The sequence below is a fragment of the Salmo trutta genome, unplaced genomic scaffold (assembly GCF_901001165.1).
Source record: "Salmo trutta unplaced genomic scaffold, fSalTru1.1, whole genome shotgun sequence".
Lineage (NCBI taxonomy): Eukaryota > Metazoa > Chordata > Actinopteri > Salmoniformes > Salmonidae > Salmo > Salmo trutta.
The window spans coordinates 1780810-1800086 of NW_021823237.1; the positions used below are offsets into that span (position 1 = coordinate 1780810).

At 48.1% G+C, this 19277-nt stretch overlaps 1 protein-coding gene across 1 annotated transcript in view; it reads right to left on the reverse strand.

Moving 5' to 3' along the window:
• LOC115189787 (anoctamin-1) overlaps nt 1-19277 on the reverse strand; it is a 115106-nt gene that overhangs the window by 84743 nt on the left and 11086 nt on the right. The window contains exons 4-12 of the mRNA XM_029748304.1: nt 15960-16058; nt 14410-14561; nt 14110-14164; nt 13935-13986; nt 11370-11425; nt 11168-11212; nt 8176-8240; nt 6542-6676; nt 1081-1241 (exon numbers count right to left, since the gene is read on the reverse strand). Of these exons, the coding sequence (XP_029604164.1) occupies nt 1081-1241; nt 6542-6676; nt 8176-8240; nt 11168-11212; nt 11370-11425; nt 13935-13986; nt 14110-14164; nt 14410-14561; nt 15960-16058 (820 nt within the window). The remainder of the gene's footprint in view (nt 1-1080; nt 1242-6541; nt 6677-8175; nt 8241-11167; nt 11213-11369; nt 11426-13934; nt 13987-14109; nt 14165-14409; nt 14562-15959; nt 16059-19277) is intronic.

Genomic DNA, 19277 nt, shown 5'->3' on the forward strand with positions numbered 1-19277 from the left:
GTAGTAAGGGGTAACAGAACGTTAATACATACCCCAGAGGGACATGAAGATGGGGCAGTAAGGGGTAGTAAGGGGCAGTAAGGGGTAACAGAACGTTAATACATACCCCAGAGGGACATGAAGATGGGGGCAGTAGGGGCAGTAAGGGGCAGTAAGGGGTAACAGAACATTAATACATACCCCAGAGGGACATGAAGATGGGGGCAGTAAGGGGCAGTAAGGGGTAACAGAACGTTAATACATACCCCAGAGGGACATGAAGACGGGGGCAGTAAGGGGCAGTAAGGGGTAACAGAACATTAATACATACCCCAGAGGGACATGTAGATGGGGGCAGTAAGGGGTAACAGAACGTTAATACATACCCCAGAGGGACATGAAGATGGGGGCAGTAAGGGGTAGTAAGGGGCAGTAAGGGGTAACAGAACGTTAATACATACCCCAGAGGGACATGAAGATGGGGGCAGTAGGGGCAGTAAGGGGCAGTAAGGGGTAACAGAACGTTAATACATACCCCAGAGGGACATGAAGATGGGGGCAGTAGGGGCAGTAAGGGGCAGTAAGGGGTAACAGAACGTTAATACATACCCCAGAGGGACATGTAGATGGGGGCAGTAAGGGGTAACAGAACATTAATACATACCCCAGAGGGACATGAAGATGGGGGCAGTAAGGGGCAGTAAGGGGTAACAGAACGTTAATACATACCCCAGAGGGACATGAAGATGGGGCAGTAAGGGGTAGTAAGGGGCAGTAAGGGGTAACAGAACGTTAATACATACCCCAGAGGGACATGAAGACGGGGGCAGTAAGGGGTAACAGAACGTTAATACATACCCCAGAGGGACATGAAGATGGGGGCAGTTAGGGGTAACAGAACGTTAATACATACCCCAGAGGGACATGAAGATGGGGGCAGTAAGGGGCAGTATGGGGTAACAGAACATTAATACATACCCCAGAGGGACATGAAGATGGGGCAGTAAGGGGTAGTAAAGGGTAACAGAACGTTAATACATACCCCAGAGGGAGATGGGGGTAGTAAGGGGCAGTAAGGGGTAACAGAACGTTAATACATACCCCAGAGGGACATAAAGATGGCGAAGAATACAGTAGCAGGGTTGTCGAACAGGTGTGATGCTCGGGCGGTGCCACAGGCGGTGGACAGGTGCCAGTAGTCACACACTCCATCACACAGAGGACACATGGTGAAGTTCTGCTGCTTATCACACATCTCCAGGCTACACACACACACACACACACACACACACACACACACACACACACACACACACACACACACACACACACACACACACACACACACACACACACACAGAGAGAGGACACAGAGGACACAGAGGACACACACACACACAGTCAACAAAAAAAAACGCAAAAAAAAAAAGGTTATTTTTTTATGTGGGGACTCCACTGCAATTCCCCTGCGTCCCCACTAGGGCTTCCCACTAGAGGTCCCCACTAGAGGTCCCCACTAGGGGTCCCCACTAGGGGTCCCCACTAGGGGTCCCCACTAGAGGTCCCCACTAGGGGTCCCCACTAGAGGTCCCCACTAGAGGTCCCCACTAGGGCTTCCCACTAGAGGTCCCCACTAGAGGTCCCCACTAGGGCTTCCCACTAGGGGTCCCCACTAGGGGTCCCCACTAGGGGTCCCCACTAGGGCTTCCCACTAGAGGTCCCCACTAGGGCTTCCCACTAGAGGTCCCCACTAGAGGTCCCCACTAGGGGTCCCCACTAGAGGTCCCCACTAGGGGTCCCCACTAGGGCTTCCCACTAGGGGTCCCCACTAGAGGTCCCCACTAGAGGTCCCCACTAGGGCTTCCCACTAGAGGTCCCCACTAGGGGTCCCCACTAGGGGTCCCCACTAGGGCTTCCCACTAGAGGTCCCCACTAGAGGTCCCCACTAGGGGTCCCCACTAGGGGTCCCCACTAGGGGTCCCCACTAGGGGTCCCCACTAGAGGTCCCCACTAGGGGTCCCCACTAGGGCTTCCCACTAGAGGTCCCCACTAGGGGTCCCCACTAGGGCTTCCCACTAGAGGTCCCCACTAGGGGTCCCCACTAGGGGTCCCCACTAGAGGTCCCCACTAGGGGTCCCCACTAGGCGTCCCCACTAGGGGTCCCCACTAGGGGTCCCCACTAGGGGTAGTAGGGGTCCGCACTAGGGGTCTCCACTAGGGGTCCGGTTCAATCACACCGGTCTTCAGAACGGCGCACGCCTGACCAGGCGTTATAATTCTGCCTGAAATAACACCCCTCAGTCACCTTTTCACGGGGAGAATAACAGCCTTATTTGCTGTTTACTTTGGAAGTATTGGAAACAGGCCAAGACAGAATCTAAAGGAAATAGAGAAGTTGAAAAATGATATCTATGTATTACGTTTCTACAATGGTTGTTATCTCTATACTACCGTTCAGAAGTTTAGGGGTCACTTACAAAAATGTCCTTGTTTTTGAAAGAAAAGCATGTTTTTTTTTGTCCATTAAAATAACATCAAATTGATCAGAAATACAGTGTAGACATGGTTAATGTTGTAAATGACTATTGTAGCTGGAAACGGCAGATTTTTTTATGGAATATCTACAGAGGCCCATTATCAGCAACCATCACTCCTGTGTTCCAATGGCACGTTGTGTTAGCTAATCCACGTTTATCATTTTAAAAGGCTAATTGATCATTAGAAAACCCTTCCATTTATCTACAGAGGCCCATTATCAGCAACCATCAGTCCTGTGCTCCAATGTCACGCTAACGATCTTGTTTTTCTAACAATAATACCTGTGTCAAATATCGCAAAATTAACTTGGTAACAACCTGTTGTCGTATTTGCGTGGCTGTTGGAATCAACCATAAAAATCTGAAACAGGGTAATGCTGTCGATCTAGAAAATGGTCGGTAATCTACATTGTAGAATCGGGGTGTAAAAGGGTTAAAGTGCACCTCAGATCAGTAAAATATCAGAAACAGCTGCTCTTTCTACTACTGAACTGGGTCCATTTAAAATGACAGATGGGATGAACGGTAGGGAGCATGTACTTCCTGGTTGTAGGATGAACGGTAGGGAGCCTGTACTTCCTGGATGAACGGTAGGGAGCCTGTACTTCCTGGATGAACGGTAGGGAGCCTGTACTTCCTGGTTGTGGGATGAACGGTAGGGAGCCTGTACTTCCTGGTTGTGGGATGAACGGTAGGGAGCCTGTACTTCCTGGTTGTGGGATGAACGGTAGAGAGCCTGTACTTCCTGGTTGTAGGATGAACGGTAGGGAGCCTGTACTTCCTGGTTGTGGGATGAACGGTAGGGAGCCTGTACTTCCTGGTTGTAGGATGAACGGTAGGGAGCCTGTACTTCCTGGTTGTAGGATGAACGGTAGGGAGCCTGTACTTCCTGGATGAACGGTAGGGAGCCTGTACTTCCTGGATGAACGGTAGGGAGCCTGCACTTCCTGGTTGTAGGATGAACGGTAGGGAGCCTGTACTTCCTGGTTGTAGGATGAACGGTAGGGAGCCTGTACTTCCTGGTTGTAGGATGAACGGTAGGGAGCCTGTACTTCCTGGATGAACGGTAGGGAGCCTGTACTTCCTGGATGAACGGTAGGGAGCCTGTACTTCCTGGATGAACGGTAGGGAGCCTGTACTTCCTGGATGAACGGTAGGGAGCCTGTACTTCCTGGATGAACGGTAGGGAGCCTGTACTTCCTGGTTGTGGGATGAACGGTAGGGAGCCTGTACTTCCTGGTTGTGGGATGAACGGTAGGGAGCCTGTACTTCCTGGTTGTGGGATGAACGGTAGGGCGCCTGTACTTCCTGGTTGTGGGATGAACGGTAGGGAGCCTGTACTTCCTGGTTGTGGGATGAACGGTAGGGAGCCTGTACTTCCTGGTTGTGGGATGAACGGTAGGGAGCCTGTACTTCCTGGTTGTGGGATGAACGGTAGGGAGCCTGTACTTCTTGGTTGTAGGATGAACGGTAGGGAGCCTGTACTTCCTGGTTGTGGGATGAACGGTAGGGAGCCTGTACTTCCTGGTTGTGGGATGAACGGTAGGGAGCCTGTACTTCCTGGTTGTGGGATGAACGGTAGGGAGCCTGAACTTCCTGGTTGTGGGATGAACGGTAGGGAGCCTGTCCTTCCTGGTTGTGGGATGAACGGTAGGGAGCCTGTACTTCCTGGTTGTAGGATGAACGGTAGGGAGCCTGTACTTCCTGGATGAACGGTAGGGAGCCTGTACTTCCTGGATGAACGGTAGGGAGCCTGTACTTCCTGGTTGTGGGATGAACGGTAGGGAGCCTGTACTTCCTGGTTGTGGGATGAACGGTAGGGAGCATGTACTTCCTGGTTGTGGGATGAACGGTAGGGAGCCTGTACTTCCTGGTTGTGGGATGAACGGTAGGGAGCCTGTACTTCCTGGTTGTGGGATGAACGGTAGGGAGCCTGTACTTCCTGGTTGTGGGATGAACGGTAGGGAGCCTGTACTTCCTGGTTGTGGGATGAACGGTAGCGAGCCTGTACTTCCTGGTTGTGGGATGAACGGTAGGGAGCCTGTACTTCCTGGTTGTGGGATGAACGGTAGGGAGCCTGTACTTCCTGGTTGTGGGATGAACGGTAGGGAGCCTGTACTTCCTGGTTGTGGGATGAACGGTAGGGAGTTTGCACTTCCTGGTTGTAGGATGAACGGTAGGGAGCCTGTACTTCCTGGATGAACGGTAGGGAGCCTGTACTTCCTGGTTGTGGGATGAACGGTAGGGAGCCTGTACTTCCTGGTTGTGGGATGAACGGTAGGGAGCCTGTACATCCTGGTTGTGGGATGAACGGTAGGGAGCCTGTACTTCCTGGTTGTAGGATGAACGGTAGAGAGCCTGTACTTCCTGGTTGTCGGCCCATAGGCTATTGCGCGAGTAGCCTTGGAAACCATCACAGTCAGAAAAGGTGAGGAATTTATTCTACAGACATTTTTTTACATTTTACATTTTAGTCATTTAGCAGACGCTCTTATCCAGAGCGACTTACAGTAGTGAATGCATACATTTCATACATTTCATACATTTCATTTCATGCATTGTTTTTTTGTTGTTGTTGTTTTTGTACTGGTCCCCATGGGAATCGAACCCACAACCCTGGCGTTGCAAACACCATGCTCTACCAACTGAGCCACAGGGAAGGCCTGCGGCTCACAGAGATTAAATAAACAGTAGGAAATATGCCTCTAACTATTTTAGAACTCAAAGATAAAATAGATTCTTCTCACTAATGGCATCCTGCTATATTCAGCTGATGCTCTGTTCTGAATAAGTCATATATTCCTGTATTCGGTTACTAGGCTACAGTTCGTCAAACAGCAGAAACATACAGCAGGTCTCTAACGTTTGCGGGACGATAAGCACATTCTCAGTTTTGATAAAAACGGCAGGTTTTGCCTGAAAGCTGGCGCCTGCATGTTTTGGGGCGTACTGTACATAACGTTTCTAAAATGGAGGCCCCAGGGATTTCCTGTTCAGCTGTTGTTTCCAGTCTGCCAATGTTCCTCCTACACACAGACAAGACTAGAGTGGGTACCTGGCATGTTGCTGGTCTGTGTGTGTAGCTGGCATGTAGCTGGTCTGTGGGTACCTGGCATGTCGCTGGTCTGTGTGTGTAGCTGGCATGTAGCTGGTCTGTGGGTACCTGGCATGTAGCTGGTCTGTGTGTGTAGCTGGCATATAGCTGGTCTGTGTGTGTAGCTGGCATGTAGCTGGTCTGTGTGTGCAGCTGGCATGTAGCTGGTCTGTGTGTGTAGCTGGCATGTAGCTGGTCTGTGTGTACCTGGCATGTAGCTGGTCTGTGTGTGTGTGTGTGTACCTGGCATGTAGCTGGTCTGTGTGTGTGTGTGCCTGGCATGTCGCTGGTCTGTGTGTGTGTGTGTGTGTGTACCTGGCATGTCGCTGGTCTGTGGGTACCTGGCATGTAGCTGGTCTGTGTGTACCTGGCATGTAGCTGGTCTGTATGTGTGTGTGTGTGTGTGTGTGTGTGTGTGTGTGTGTGTGTGTGTGTGTGTGTGTGTGTGTGTGTACCTGGCATGTAGCTGGTCTGTGTGTGTACCTGGCATGTCGCTGGTCTGTGTGTACCTGGCATGTCACTGGTCTGTGTGTACCTGGCATGTAGCTGGTCTGTGTGTACCTGGCATGTAGCTGGTCTGTGTGTACCTGGCATGTAGCTGTGTGTGTGTGTGTGTGTGTGTGTGTGTGTGTGTGTGTGTGTGTGTGTTTGTGTACCTGGCATGTAGCTGGTCTGTGGGCACCTGGCATGTAGCTGGTCTGTGGGTACCTGGCATGCAGCTGGTCTGTGTGTGTGTGTGTGTGTGTGTGTGTGTGTGTGTGTGTGTGTGTGTGTGTACCTGGCATGTAGCTGGTCTGTGTGTGTGTGTACCTGGCATGTCGCTGGTCTGTGTATGCAGCTGGTCTGTGTGTGTGTGTGTGTGTGTGTGTGTGTGTGTGTGTGTGTGTGTGTGTGTGTGTGTGTGTGTGTGTGTGTGTGTGTGTGTGTGTACCTGGGTACGTCCATATCCACAGTGTAACAGCCGTAGCAGAAGACAATAATCCCGACCAGAGAGGCTGGTATGAGCAGCTGGGTGTAGACGCCCAGCCAGGCGAAGTACAGACCGATCTTCTCCCCAAAGTACTTCCTGTAAATCAGAGGTCATCAGCAGACAGATGTGTGATCCTCATGATAATGTAGTAATGTACTAATAGAGACTGGTGCTGATTCCTGATGAGGCTGCTGTTTGGGGGTTTGGATTCACTGGTAATAATGATCCATGATAATGTAGTAATAATCTAATAATGTTGGTAACTAAGGTAGCCTAGCGATTAAGAGCGTTGGGAAAGTAACCGAAAGGTCGCTGGTTTGAATCCGTGAGGCGACCAGGTGAAAAAATGAAAAGAAATTAAATAAAATTATTATTATTTTTATTTTTATTTATTTTTTAAAATCGGTCAATGTGCCCATGAGCAAGGCACTTAACCCTAATTGTTCCTGTAAGTCGCTCTGTAAAAAATGATGACAATGTAATGCAGTAATAATGGTTTCTAATGATCAGGCTATGTAGTAATAATGTAGTAGTATTGGTACCTGATAATGTAATGTAGTAATAATGGTATCTAATGATCATGCTATGTAGTAATAATGTAGTAGTATTGGTACCTGATAATGTAATGCAGTAATAATGGTATCTAATGATATGCTATGTAGTAATAATGTAGTAGTATTGGTACCTGATAATGTAATGCAGTAATAATGGTATCTAATGATCATGCTATGTAGTAATAATGTAGTAGTATTGGTACCTGATAATGTAATGCAGTTATAATGTAATGTGATACCTGATGATAATGTAATGTAGTAATAGCATAGTAATGTTGGTATCTTCTGATGTAATAATAATGTCGTAATATGGTAACATTGTAGTAATGCTGGCAGCTGATGATATTGTAATGCAGTAATAATATAGTAATGTTGGTACCTGATGACAATGTAATGTTATAATAATGTAATAATATTGGTACCTGATGATAATGTAACAATAATTTTTGTACCTGATGATAATGTAACAATAATGTTTGTACCTGATGATAATGTAACAATAATGTAGACACCTGATGAAATGTAACGATAATGTAGACACCCGATGATAATGTACCGATAATGTAGACACCTGACGATAATGTAACGATAATGTAGACACCTGATGATAATGTAGTCACCTGATGATAATGTAATAATATTGTCGGTACCTGATGTGACAATAACGTGGGCACCTGGTGATAATGTAATGACATAATGTTGGTACCGGATGATAATGTAACAATAATGCTGGTACCCAGTGATAATGTAACAATAATGTAGATGCCTGATGATAATGTGATAATATTATTGGTACATGATGATAATGTAATGATAATGTGGTTGCATGATGTGACAATAATGTGGCCACCTGGTGATAATGTAATGAAATAATAATGTTGTAATGTTGGTACCGGATGATAATGTAATATAGTTGTGGTAATGTTGGCACCAGATAATGTAGTGTTGTAATAACATAGTATTGTTGGTAATGTGGTAATAATGGAGTAATGCCGGCACCCAATCATAATGTAATGTAGTAATCATGTAGTAATGTTGTACCTGATGAGGTCCACAGGTTGGTATTTGTAGAAGGCTCCATATCTGGCCCACTCATCATGCAGCAGCTTAGACAGAACAGACATCAGAGTAGAGTTCAGAACAGACATCAGAGTAGAGTTCAGAACAGACATCAGAGTAGAGTTCAGACATCAGAGTAGAGTTCAGACATCAGAGTAGAGTTCAGAACAGACATCAGAGTAGAGTTCAGACATCAGAGTAGAGTACAGACATCAGAGTAGAGTTCAGACATCAGAGTAGAGTTCAGACATCAGAGTAGAGTTCAGACATCAGAGTAGAGTTCAGACATCAGAGTAGAGTTCAGACATCAGAGTAGAGTTCAGACCTCAGAGTAGAGTTCAGAACAGACATCAGAGTAGAGTACAGACATCAGAGTAGAGTACAGACATCAGAGTAGAGTTCAGACATCAGAGTAGAGTTCAGACATCAGAGTAGAGTTCAGTAGAGACATCAGAGTAGAGTTCAGACATCAGAGTAGAGTTCAGACATCAGAGTAGAGTTCAGACATCAGAGTAGAGTACAGACATCAGAGTAGAGTTCAGTACAGACATCAGAGTAGAGTTCCGTAGAGTTCAGACATCAGAGTAGAGTTCAGACATCAGAGTAGAGTTCAGACATCAGAGTAGAGTTCAGACATCAGAGTAGAGTTCAGACATCAGAGTAGAGTTCAGAACAGACATCAGAGTAGAGTTCAGAACAGACATCAGAGTAGAGTACAGACATCAGAGTAGAGTACAGACATCAGAGTAGAGTTCAGACATCAGAGTAGAGTTCAGACATCAGAGTAGAGTTCAGACATCAGAGTAGAGTTCAGACATCAGAGTAGAGTTCAGTAGAGACATCAGAGTAGAGTTCAGACATCAGAGTAGAGTTCAGACATCAGAGTAGAGTTCAGACATCAGAGTAGAGTTCAGAACAGACATCAGAGTAGAGTTCAGAACAGACATCAGAGTAGAGTTCAGACATCAGAGTAGAGTTCAGTAGAGACATCAGAGTAGAGTTCAGACATCAGAGTAGAGTTCAGACATCAGAGTAGAGTTCAGACATCAGAGTAGAGTTCAGACATCAGAGTAGAGTACAGACATCAGAGTAGAGTTCAGTACAGACATCAGAGTAGAGTTCAGACATCAGAGTAGAGTTCAGACATCAGAGTAGAGTTCAGTACAGACATCAGAGTAGAGTTCAGAACAGACATCAGAGTAGAGTTCAGAACAGACATCAGAGTAGAGTTCAGACATCAGAGTAGAGTTCAGACATCAGAGTAGAGTTCAGACATCAGAGTAGAGTTCAGACACCAGAGTAGAGTTCAGACATCAGAGTAGAGTACAGACATCAGAGTAGAGTTCAGTTCAGACATCAGAGTAGAGTTCAGAACAGACATCAGAGTAGAGTTCAGACATCAGAGTAGAGTACAGACATCAGAGTAGAGTTCAGACATCAGAGTAGAGTTCAGACATCAGAGTAGAGTACAGACATCAGAGTAGAGTTCAGACATCAGAGTAGAGTTCAGACATCAGAGTAGAGTTCAGACATCAGAGTAGAGTTCAGACATCAGAGTAGAGTTCAGACATCAGAGTAGAGTTCAGACATCAGAGTAGAGTACAGACATCAGAGTAGAGTTCAGACATCAGAGTAGAGTTCAGTAGAGGGTTGAGGGTTGAGTGTGAAAAAACACCCAACATATCTTGGCAGCAGAGAGAAAATGTTGCAGTTTTAAAGCTAAATCCTGTGACCCACCTGGACCCACGAGTGGGTCCCAACCCCCAGTTTGGGAAGCACTGTAGTATAGTACAGCGTGACGGCTCTGTCTACTGGGTTTTGCTGTGCTGACTTCCTGCAGGAGATTGATGGGCGGAGTAGGAGAGGTGGGCGGAGCTGGGAGGGTCGTCAGGGCTGATGGGGATGGGCGGAGTAGGAGAGGTGGGCGGGGCTGATGGGGATGGGCGGAGTAGGAGAGGAGGGCGGAGCTGGGAGGGCTGATGGGGATGGGCGGTGTAGGAGAGGAGGGCGGGGCTGATGGGGATGGGCGGAGTAGGAGAGGTGGGCGGGGCTGATGGGGTACACCTGTGACGGCTCAGCTGTGACATAAAGCCACTGTTTCCACATTCAGCAAGACTTTCCTCTCTCCATGCATACCTTTCCTCTCTCCATGCATACCTTTCCTCTCTCCATGCATACCTTCCCTCTCTCCATGCTTACCTTTCCTCTCTCCATGCATACCTTTCCTCTCTCCATGCATACCTTTCCTCTCTCCATGCATACCTTCCCTCTCTCCATGCATACCTTTCCTCTCTCCATGCATACCTTTCCTCTCTCCATGCATACCTTCCCTCTCTCCATGCATACCTTTCCTCTCTCCATGCATACCTTCCCTCTCTCCATGCATACCTTTCCTCTCTCCATGCATACCTTCCCTCTCTCCATGCATACCTTCCCTCTCTCCATGCATACCTTCCCTCTCTCCATGCATACCTTTCCTCTCTCCATTCATACCTCTCCTCTCTCCATGCATACCTTCCCTCTCTCCATGCATACCTTCCCTCTCTCCATGCATACCTTTCCTCTCTCCATTCATACCTCTCCTCTCTCCATGCATACCTTCCCTCTCTCCATGCATACCTTCCCTCTCTCCATGCATACCTTTCCTCTCTCCATTCATACCTCTCCTCTCTCCATGCATACCTTCCCTCTCTCCATGCATACCTTCCCTCTCTCCATGCATACCTTTCCTCTCTCCATGCATACCTTTCCTCTCTCCATGCATACCTTCGGTTGTTTCCTTGTGGTTTCGGCAGTTGACACCTAATTTACAGACTGTCATGCCTCATCTGATTACTGTTGTGAGTGTTTATTTATGGAATAAATACATGTTGTTTTTCCTTCATTCAGCGTGTGGTTTCCATTGTTTGTTACAATCTTGAGACAGGTTGTAACAACAGTATATTATAGACTAGAACAGTAGAGCCGGAGTTACCTGTCTGTCGTTCCTCTCCGAGTGACCCACGACCTTATAATCCCCCTGCAGAGAGGGGGACGAGTCAGACGGACCAATCACAACACAATTAGAAAGCTCACAGTGTATTACAGTTTGCGTTTATCCACATTATCACGAGGTTAACAGTAATATTATCACAAATACTGTATGTGCAGCTGGAAGGACAGGAAGTGTCACTTACATCATGGAGAGGGAAGGCAGAATCATAGACACCTTTAGCTATTAATGTGGTGATGCCTGAGAGAGAAAGAGGTGTCGGTTACTCAACAAACTCATCTAATATTAGTGAGAGATGCTTCAGTGATCTGTATCAGCTTTCCCATTCAGAGAGGAGATAAGTGGCACGGTGGGGGGGCAACAGAGGAGAGAAGAGGGCAGGGCAGTAGAGGAGAGGGCAGGAGAGGAGAGGACAGGGCAGGAGAGGAGAGGGCAGGAGAGGAGAGGGCAGGAGAGGAGAGGAGAGGACAGGGCAGGAGAGGAGAGGACAGGGCAGGGCAGTAGAGGAGAGGACAGGAGATGAGAGGACAGGGCAGGAGAGGAGAGGGCAGGGCAGTAGAGGAGAGGAGAGGAGAGGGCAGGAGAGGAAAGGGCAGGAGAGGAGAGGGCAGGAGAGGAGAGGAGAGGAGAGGAGAGGAGAGGACAGGGCAGGAGAGGACAGGGCAGGAGAGGGCAGGAGAGGACATGGCAGGAGAGGACAGGACAGAGCAGGAGAGGAGAGGAGAGGACAGGACAGGGCAGGAGAGGAGAGGGCAGGAGAGGACAGGACAGGGCAGGAGAGGAGAAGGCAGGAGAGGACAGGACAGGGCAGGAGAGGACAGGGCAGGAGAGGAGAGGGCAGGAGAGGGCAGGAATGAGCTCAGTGGGAACAGCTTTAACTAATTGATTCATTACCTCATGAACTAATTAACAAGACCTCTACGAAGCCAGAAACATCACAGTGATTAGCTTCACCAACGAGCCAATCACAGCACAGCTACAGAGACCACAACTCCCACATGCCTCTGCTTCAATCTCAGCCTGACCCCCACAACCCACTTCAGGAGAGGAGAGGACGATAAAGGGAACTGGGAAGAGAGAGAGAGAGGGAGAGAGAGAGAGGGGGAGAGAGAGGGGGAGATAGAGAGGAGAGGAGAGAGAGAGAGAGAGGGGGAGAGAGAAGGGGGAGAGAGAGATAGAGAGAGTAGAGATAGATAGAGAGATGGGGGAGAGAGGGGGGGAGAGAGAGAGGGGATAGAGAGAGGATAGAGAGAGAGAGAGAGAGGCTGTGGGAGAGAGAGAGGGGGTAGAGGAGAGAGAGAGTATAGAGAGAGAGGAGAGAGAGAGAGAGATGGGGGAGAGAGAGAGAGAGAGAGAGAGAGATGGGGGAGAGAGAGGACGATAAAGGGAACTGGGAAGAGACGGGGGAGGGAGAGAGGCTCAGGCGAAAAGAGAGAGAGGGGAGGGTAGTGTAGTAGTGGACAGGGTAGTGTGGTAGTGGACAGGGTAGTGGGGTAGTGGACAGGGTAGTGTGGTAGTCGGTAGTGGTACGGAGGTGGTACGGGTAGTGTGGTAGTGGACAGGGGAGGGTGGTAGGGGACAGGGGAGGGTGGTAGTGGACAGGGGAGGGTGGTAGTGGACAGGGGAGGGTAGTAGTGGACAGGGTAGTGTGGTAGTGGACAGGGTAGTGTGGTAGTGGACAGGGTAGTGTGGTAGTGGACAGGGTAGTGTGGTAGTGGACAGGGGAGGGTAGTAGTGGACAGGGTAGTGTGGTAGTGGACAGGGGAGGGTGGTAGTGGACAGGGGAGGGTGGTAGTGGACAGGGGAGGGTGGTAGTGGACAGGGGAGGGTGGTAGTGGACAGGGGAGGGTAGTGTGGTATTGTGATGTGAGGAACCATGGAGAACCCCAATCACTCACTGTACTACTGTATGGACCTGTACTGAGGAACCATGGAGAACCCCAATCACTCACTGTTCCCCAACATGGACCTGTACTGAGGAACCATGGAGAACCCCAATCACTCACTGTTCCCCAACATGGACCTGTACTGAGGAACCATGGAGAACCCCAATCACTCACGGTTCCCCAACATGGACCTGTACTGAGGAACCATGGAGAACCCCAATCACTCACTGTTCCCCAACATGGACCTGTACTGAGGAACCATGGAGAACCCCAATCACTCACGGTTCCCCAACATGGACCTGTACTGAGGAACCATGGAGAACCCCAATCACTCACTGTTCCCCAACATGGACCTGTACTGAGGAACCATGGAGAACCCAAATCACTCACTGTTCCCCAACATGGACCTGTACTGAGGAACCATGGAGAAGGTCAACGACCTCATAAAGTAGGCAACTTTGGACAAATCAGGGGTTTAGAGTTCACTCACCCATGGATTGGCAGGAGCGTGTGCAGGGTAGGGGTTAAGGTTAGGGGTTAAAGGTCACTCACCCATGGATTGGCAGGAGCGTGTGCAGGGTTTGGGTTAAGGTTAGGGGTTTAGAGGTCACTCACCCATGGATTGGCAGGAGCGTGTGCAGGGTAGGGGTTAAGGTTAGGGGTTTAGAGGTCACTCACCCATGGATTGGCAGGAGCGTGTGCAGGGTAGGGGTTAAGGTTAGGGGTTTAGAGGTCACTCACCCATGGATTGGCAGGTGCGTGTGCAGGGTTTGGGTTAAGGTTAGGGGTTAAAGGTCACTCACCCATGGATTGGCAGGTGCGTGCAGGGTAGGGGTTAAGGTTAGGGGTTAAAGGTCACTCACCCATGGATTGGCAGGTGCGTGTGCAGGGGGTGCGTCTCAGGATCTCGTACACCTGAGAAGGTTGAGGTCACACAGAACATTGTGTCAGAGAGAAACAGAGACCTGAAACCATATTCCCATTGATTCTTGACATTCATATATAAAAACAGAGAAACATCCGGAATGACAGACTCACTATTCGACTGCGTGTTGCGTTGTCAAAGAAGGTGTCTTTAGAGGCGATGTTAAATCTGTAGAGAACAAAGAACAGGTCTTTAGAGGCGATGTTAAACCTGTACAGAACAAAGAACAGGTCTTTAGAGGTGATGTTAAATCTGTAGAGAACAAAGAACAGGTCTTTAGAGGTGATGTTAAATCTGTAGAGAACAAAGAACAGGTGTCAACTCAGGGAAACTAAGATGGTGACTCCATATACAGACCAGCTGTTGTCAGAGTGGGTGTGGGGCGGGGCGGGGCGTGGTGTGGTGCATCTTACAAGTGTAGTTTGTCCCTGGAGAAGCAGTGAGAGAGCTGCTTGGTGGTGCTGTGACCTGGCTGGGGGATGTTGGGTTGGAACGGCTGGTTCACCTTCCTCCAGAACTCACTGAGGCTGGCACTGAACCCATGCTCCTGCTTCAGATCATAGCTCTAGACAGACAGACAGACAGACAGACAGACAGACAGACAGACAGACAGACAGACAGACAGACAGACAGACAGACAGACAGACAGACAGACAGACAGACAGACAGACAGACAGACAGACAGACAGACAGACAGGTTAATAGAGGCACCTGCTGTGGCTCATATACAGGGTCAGCAAAGGGGGGACCAACTCCATATTAATGCCCATGATTTTGGAATGAGATGTACAACGAGCAGGTGTCCACATACACTACTTGACCAAAAGTATGTGGACACATTGCAACATCATGGGCAGTAATATGGAGTTGGTCCCCCCTTTGCTGCTATAACAGCCTCCTCTCTTCTGGGAAGGCTTTCCACTAGATGTTGGATCATTGCTGCTATAACAGCCTCCACTCTTCTGGGAAGGCTTTCCACTAGATGTTGGATCATTGCTGCTATAACAGCCTCCTCTCTTCTGGGAAGGCTTTCCACTAGATGTTGGAACATTGCTGCTATAACAGCCTCCACTCTTCTGGGAAGGCTTTCCACTAGATGTTGGAACATTGCTGCTATTACAGCCTCCTCTCTTCTGGGAAGTCATTAATATGGAGTTGGTCCCCCCTTTGCTGCTATAACAGCCTCCACTCTTCTGGGAAGGCTTTCCACTAGATGTTGGAACATTGCTGCTATAACAGCCTCCTCTCTTCTGGGAAGTCATTAATATGGAGTTGGTCCCCCCTTTGCTGCTATAACAGCCTCCACTCTTCTGGGAAGTCATTAATATGGAGTTGGTCCCCCCTTTGCTGCTATAACAGCCTCCACTCTTCTGGGAAGGCTTTCCACTAGATGTTGGAACATTGCTGCTATAACAGCCTCCTCTCTTCTGGGAAGGCTTTCCACTAGATGTTGGAACATTGCTGAGGGGACTTGCTTCCATTCAGCCCCAAGAGCATTAGTGAGGTCGGGCACTGATGTTGGACGATTCGGTCTGGCTCGCAGTCGGCGTTCCTAGGAAGTATGTCCCCTTTGGTCCATTTTCCCGGATGTGAGTTGTTACATTGTAAGAGACTGCTGTAGTGTGATTGATTCACATAATGTTCCAGGAAATGTAATCCAAGTAGGAGAATAATCCACCGTGTCTTCATGTGGCTCTACTGTTGCCTGATGGGTAATCTGACGCACAATTAAAGACTGTTAAATTACTATAAACAAAGCAACTATAAACAAAGCAACAACAATGGATGAGTTTAAAAAAATAAATAAAAGAAATGCTGCAGGGCAACACTGAGATGAACCCCGTGTTTGTGTTAGGATCCATCCATGGGATCACACACACACACACACACACACACACACACACACACACACACACACACACACACACACACACACACGGCTGTAAAGCGGTGGAGGTCTCACCTTCTTAGTGGGGACTTTGATCTTGAGGAACTCTGCCTCTCTGCTCAGGACCGGCCAGGGGACATGGAGTCTCGTGAAGCTGGGCCCGTAGACCCTGACCTGGGAGAGAGGAACCAACAGGTAGGAACCATAGTTTAATACCAGGAGGAGGACAGGGGATGGGAACCAACAGGTAGGAACCATAGTTTAATACGAGGAGGAGGACAGGGGATAGGAACCAACAGGTAGGAACCATAGTTTAATACCAGGAGGACAGGGGATAGGAACCAACAGGTAGGAACCATAGTTTAATACCAGGAGGAGGACAGGGGATAGGAACCAACAGGTAGGAACCATAGTTTAATACCAGGAGGACAGTGGATAGGAACCAACAGGTAGGAACCATAGTTTAATACCAAGAGGAAGACAGGGGATAGGAACCAACAAGTAGGAACCATAGTTTAATACCAGGAGGAGGACAGGGGATAGGAACCAACAGGTAGGAACCATAGTTTAATACCAAGAGGAAGACAGGGGATAGGAACCAACAGGTAGGAACCATAGTTTAATACCAGGAGGACAGGGGATAGGAACCAACAGGTAGGAACCATAGTTTAATACCAGGAGGAGGACAGGGGATAGGAACCAACAGGTAGGAACCATAGTTTAATACCAGGAGGAGGACAGGGGATGGGAACCAACAGGTAGGAACCATAGTTTAATACCAGGAGGAGGACAGGGGATAGGAACCAACAGGTAGGAACCATAGTTTAATACCAGGAGGAGGACAGGGGATAGGAACCAACAGGTAGGAACCATAGTTTAATACCAGGAGGAGGACAGGGGATAGGAACCAACAGGTAGGAACCATAGTTTAATACCAGGAGGAGGACAGGGGATAGGAACCAACAGGTAGGAACCATAGTTTAATACCAGGAGGACAGGGGATAGGAACCAACAGGTAGGAACCATAGTTTAATACCAGGAGGACAGGGGATAGGAACCAACAGGTAGGAACCATAGTTTAATACCAGGAGGAGGACAGGGGATAGGAACCAACAGGTAGGAACCATAGTTTAATACCAGGAGGACAGGGGATAGGAACCAACAGGTAGGAACCATAGTTTAATACCAGGAGGACAGGGGATAGGAATCAACAGGTAGGAACTAAAGTTTAAACTAGGAGAAGAGGACCGGTAGTGGGAACCAACAGTCAGGTAGGATTGCAAACGACCTCCCAACCCCGCCCACCACCCCCCAACCCTGCCCACCCTCTCCCAACCCCGCCCACCACCGCCCACCACCTCCCAACCCCGCCCACTACCAACGCCACCTCCCAACCCCGCCCACCCTACCCCCCCAACCCCGCCCACCACGATATCACCACGATATCCATAGCTTACCCATAATGCACAATGATTTAAGTCAAGTCATCATTTTAGTCAGAGTATTATATATCTGTAGTTGAAGTTGGAAACGTCTGATATTTTCTATGCTGTGACGTGCTAGTACTTTACAGAGCTGGGTTTTATTCCCCTCTCCAGTATGTTTATTCATCAGAGCTGGGTTTTATTCCACTCTCCAGTATGTTTATTCATCTGGGCTGGGTTTTATTCCACTCTCCAGTATGTTCATTCATCAGGGCTGGGTTTTATTCCCCTCTCCAGTATGTTTATTCATCAGGGCTGGGTTTTATTCCACTCTCCAGTATGTTTATTCATCTGGGCTGGGTTTTATTCCACTCTCCAGTATGTTTATTCATCAGAGCTGGGTTTTATTCCCCTCTCCAGTATGTTTATTCATCAGGGCTGGGTTTTATTCCCCTCTCCAGTATGTTTATTCATCAGGGCTGGGTTTTATTCCCCTCTCCAGTATGTTTATTCATCAGGGCTGGGTTTTATTCCAATGTTACCACTCTCCAGTATGTTTATTCATCAGGGCTGGGTTTTATTCCACTCTCCAGTATGTTTATTCATCAGGGCTGGGTTTTATTCCCCTCTCCAGTATGTTTATTCATCAGAGCTGGGTTTTATTCCAATGTTACCACTCTCCAGTATGTTTATTCATCAGGGCTGGGTTTTATTCCCCTCTCCAGTATGTTTATTCATCAGGGCTGGGTTTTATTCCCCTCTCCAGTATGTTTATTCATCAGGGCTGGGTTTTATTCCACTCTCCAGTATGTTTATTCATCAGAGCTGGGTTTTATTCCACTCTCCAGTATGTTTATTCATCAGGGCAGGGTTTTATTCCACTCTCCAGTATGTTCATTCATCAGGGCTGGGTTTTATTCCACTGTTACCAATCCACTTTAACAGCAAAACATCAAAATCCATTGGAGAATTTTACATTTGACTTATTTTTTAGCTATTCTGTTTTAAAAATCTCTATATACAGTACCAGTCATAAGTTTGGAAACACCTACTCATTCAAGGGTTTTTCTTTATTTTACTATTTTCTACATTGTAGAATTACAGTGAACACATCAAAACTATGAAATAACACATTGATAAACAAATCAAAATATATTTTAGATTCAAAGTAGCCACCCTTTGCCTTGATGACAGCTTTGCACACTCTTGGCCTTCTCTCATCCAGCTCCATGAGATCGTCACCTGTAATGTATTGAAGGAGTTCCCACATATGCTAAGCACTTGTAACGGTTGTCGTCTGGAATAGAGGACCAAAACGCAGCAGGAATGTGGATGCTCATCTTGTATTTATTTTAAATAAAGAGAACACCAAAATAACAAAAACGAAGAACTCACGAACAACAAAAACAGTCTTGTCAGGCTCACACAGGCAAAACAAGAAACAATCTCCCACCCCGAACCATATAAACAAAATACCCTCTGCCACATCCTGACCAAACTACAATAGCAAATAACCCTTATATGGTCAGGACGTGACAGTACCCCCCCCTAAAGGTGCAGACCCCGGATGCACCTCATAAATAAAAAATAAATAAAAAAACAAAACAAAAAATCCCTCTAAACTAAAGGGAGGGAAGGGAGGGTGGCTGCCGTCACCGATGGGACTTGTGCTACACCCCCCCTCCCCAACCCACCTATACAGGAGGTGGTTCTGGCTCCGGCCTACTGTCCTCCAGAATGCAGACAGACTTGCTCAGTTTCGGGCCGTAGGCAGACTCCCATCGTTCCGGATCGTAGGCAGACCTCTTCCGTTCCACACTGTAGGCAGACTCATTTGATACACAGTTAATCATCTTTAGCTCCGGATTGTCAACAGACTTACTCAGTTCCGGGTCACAGGCAGACTCCCTTGGTTCTGGGCTAGACACTGGTGCCGGATCCTCTGGACCAGACACTGGTGCCGGATCCT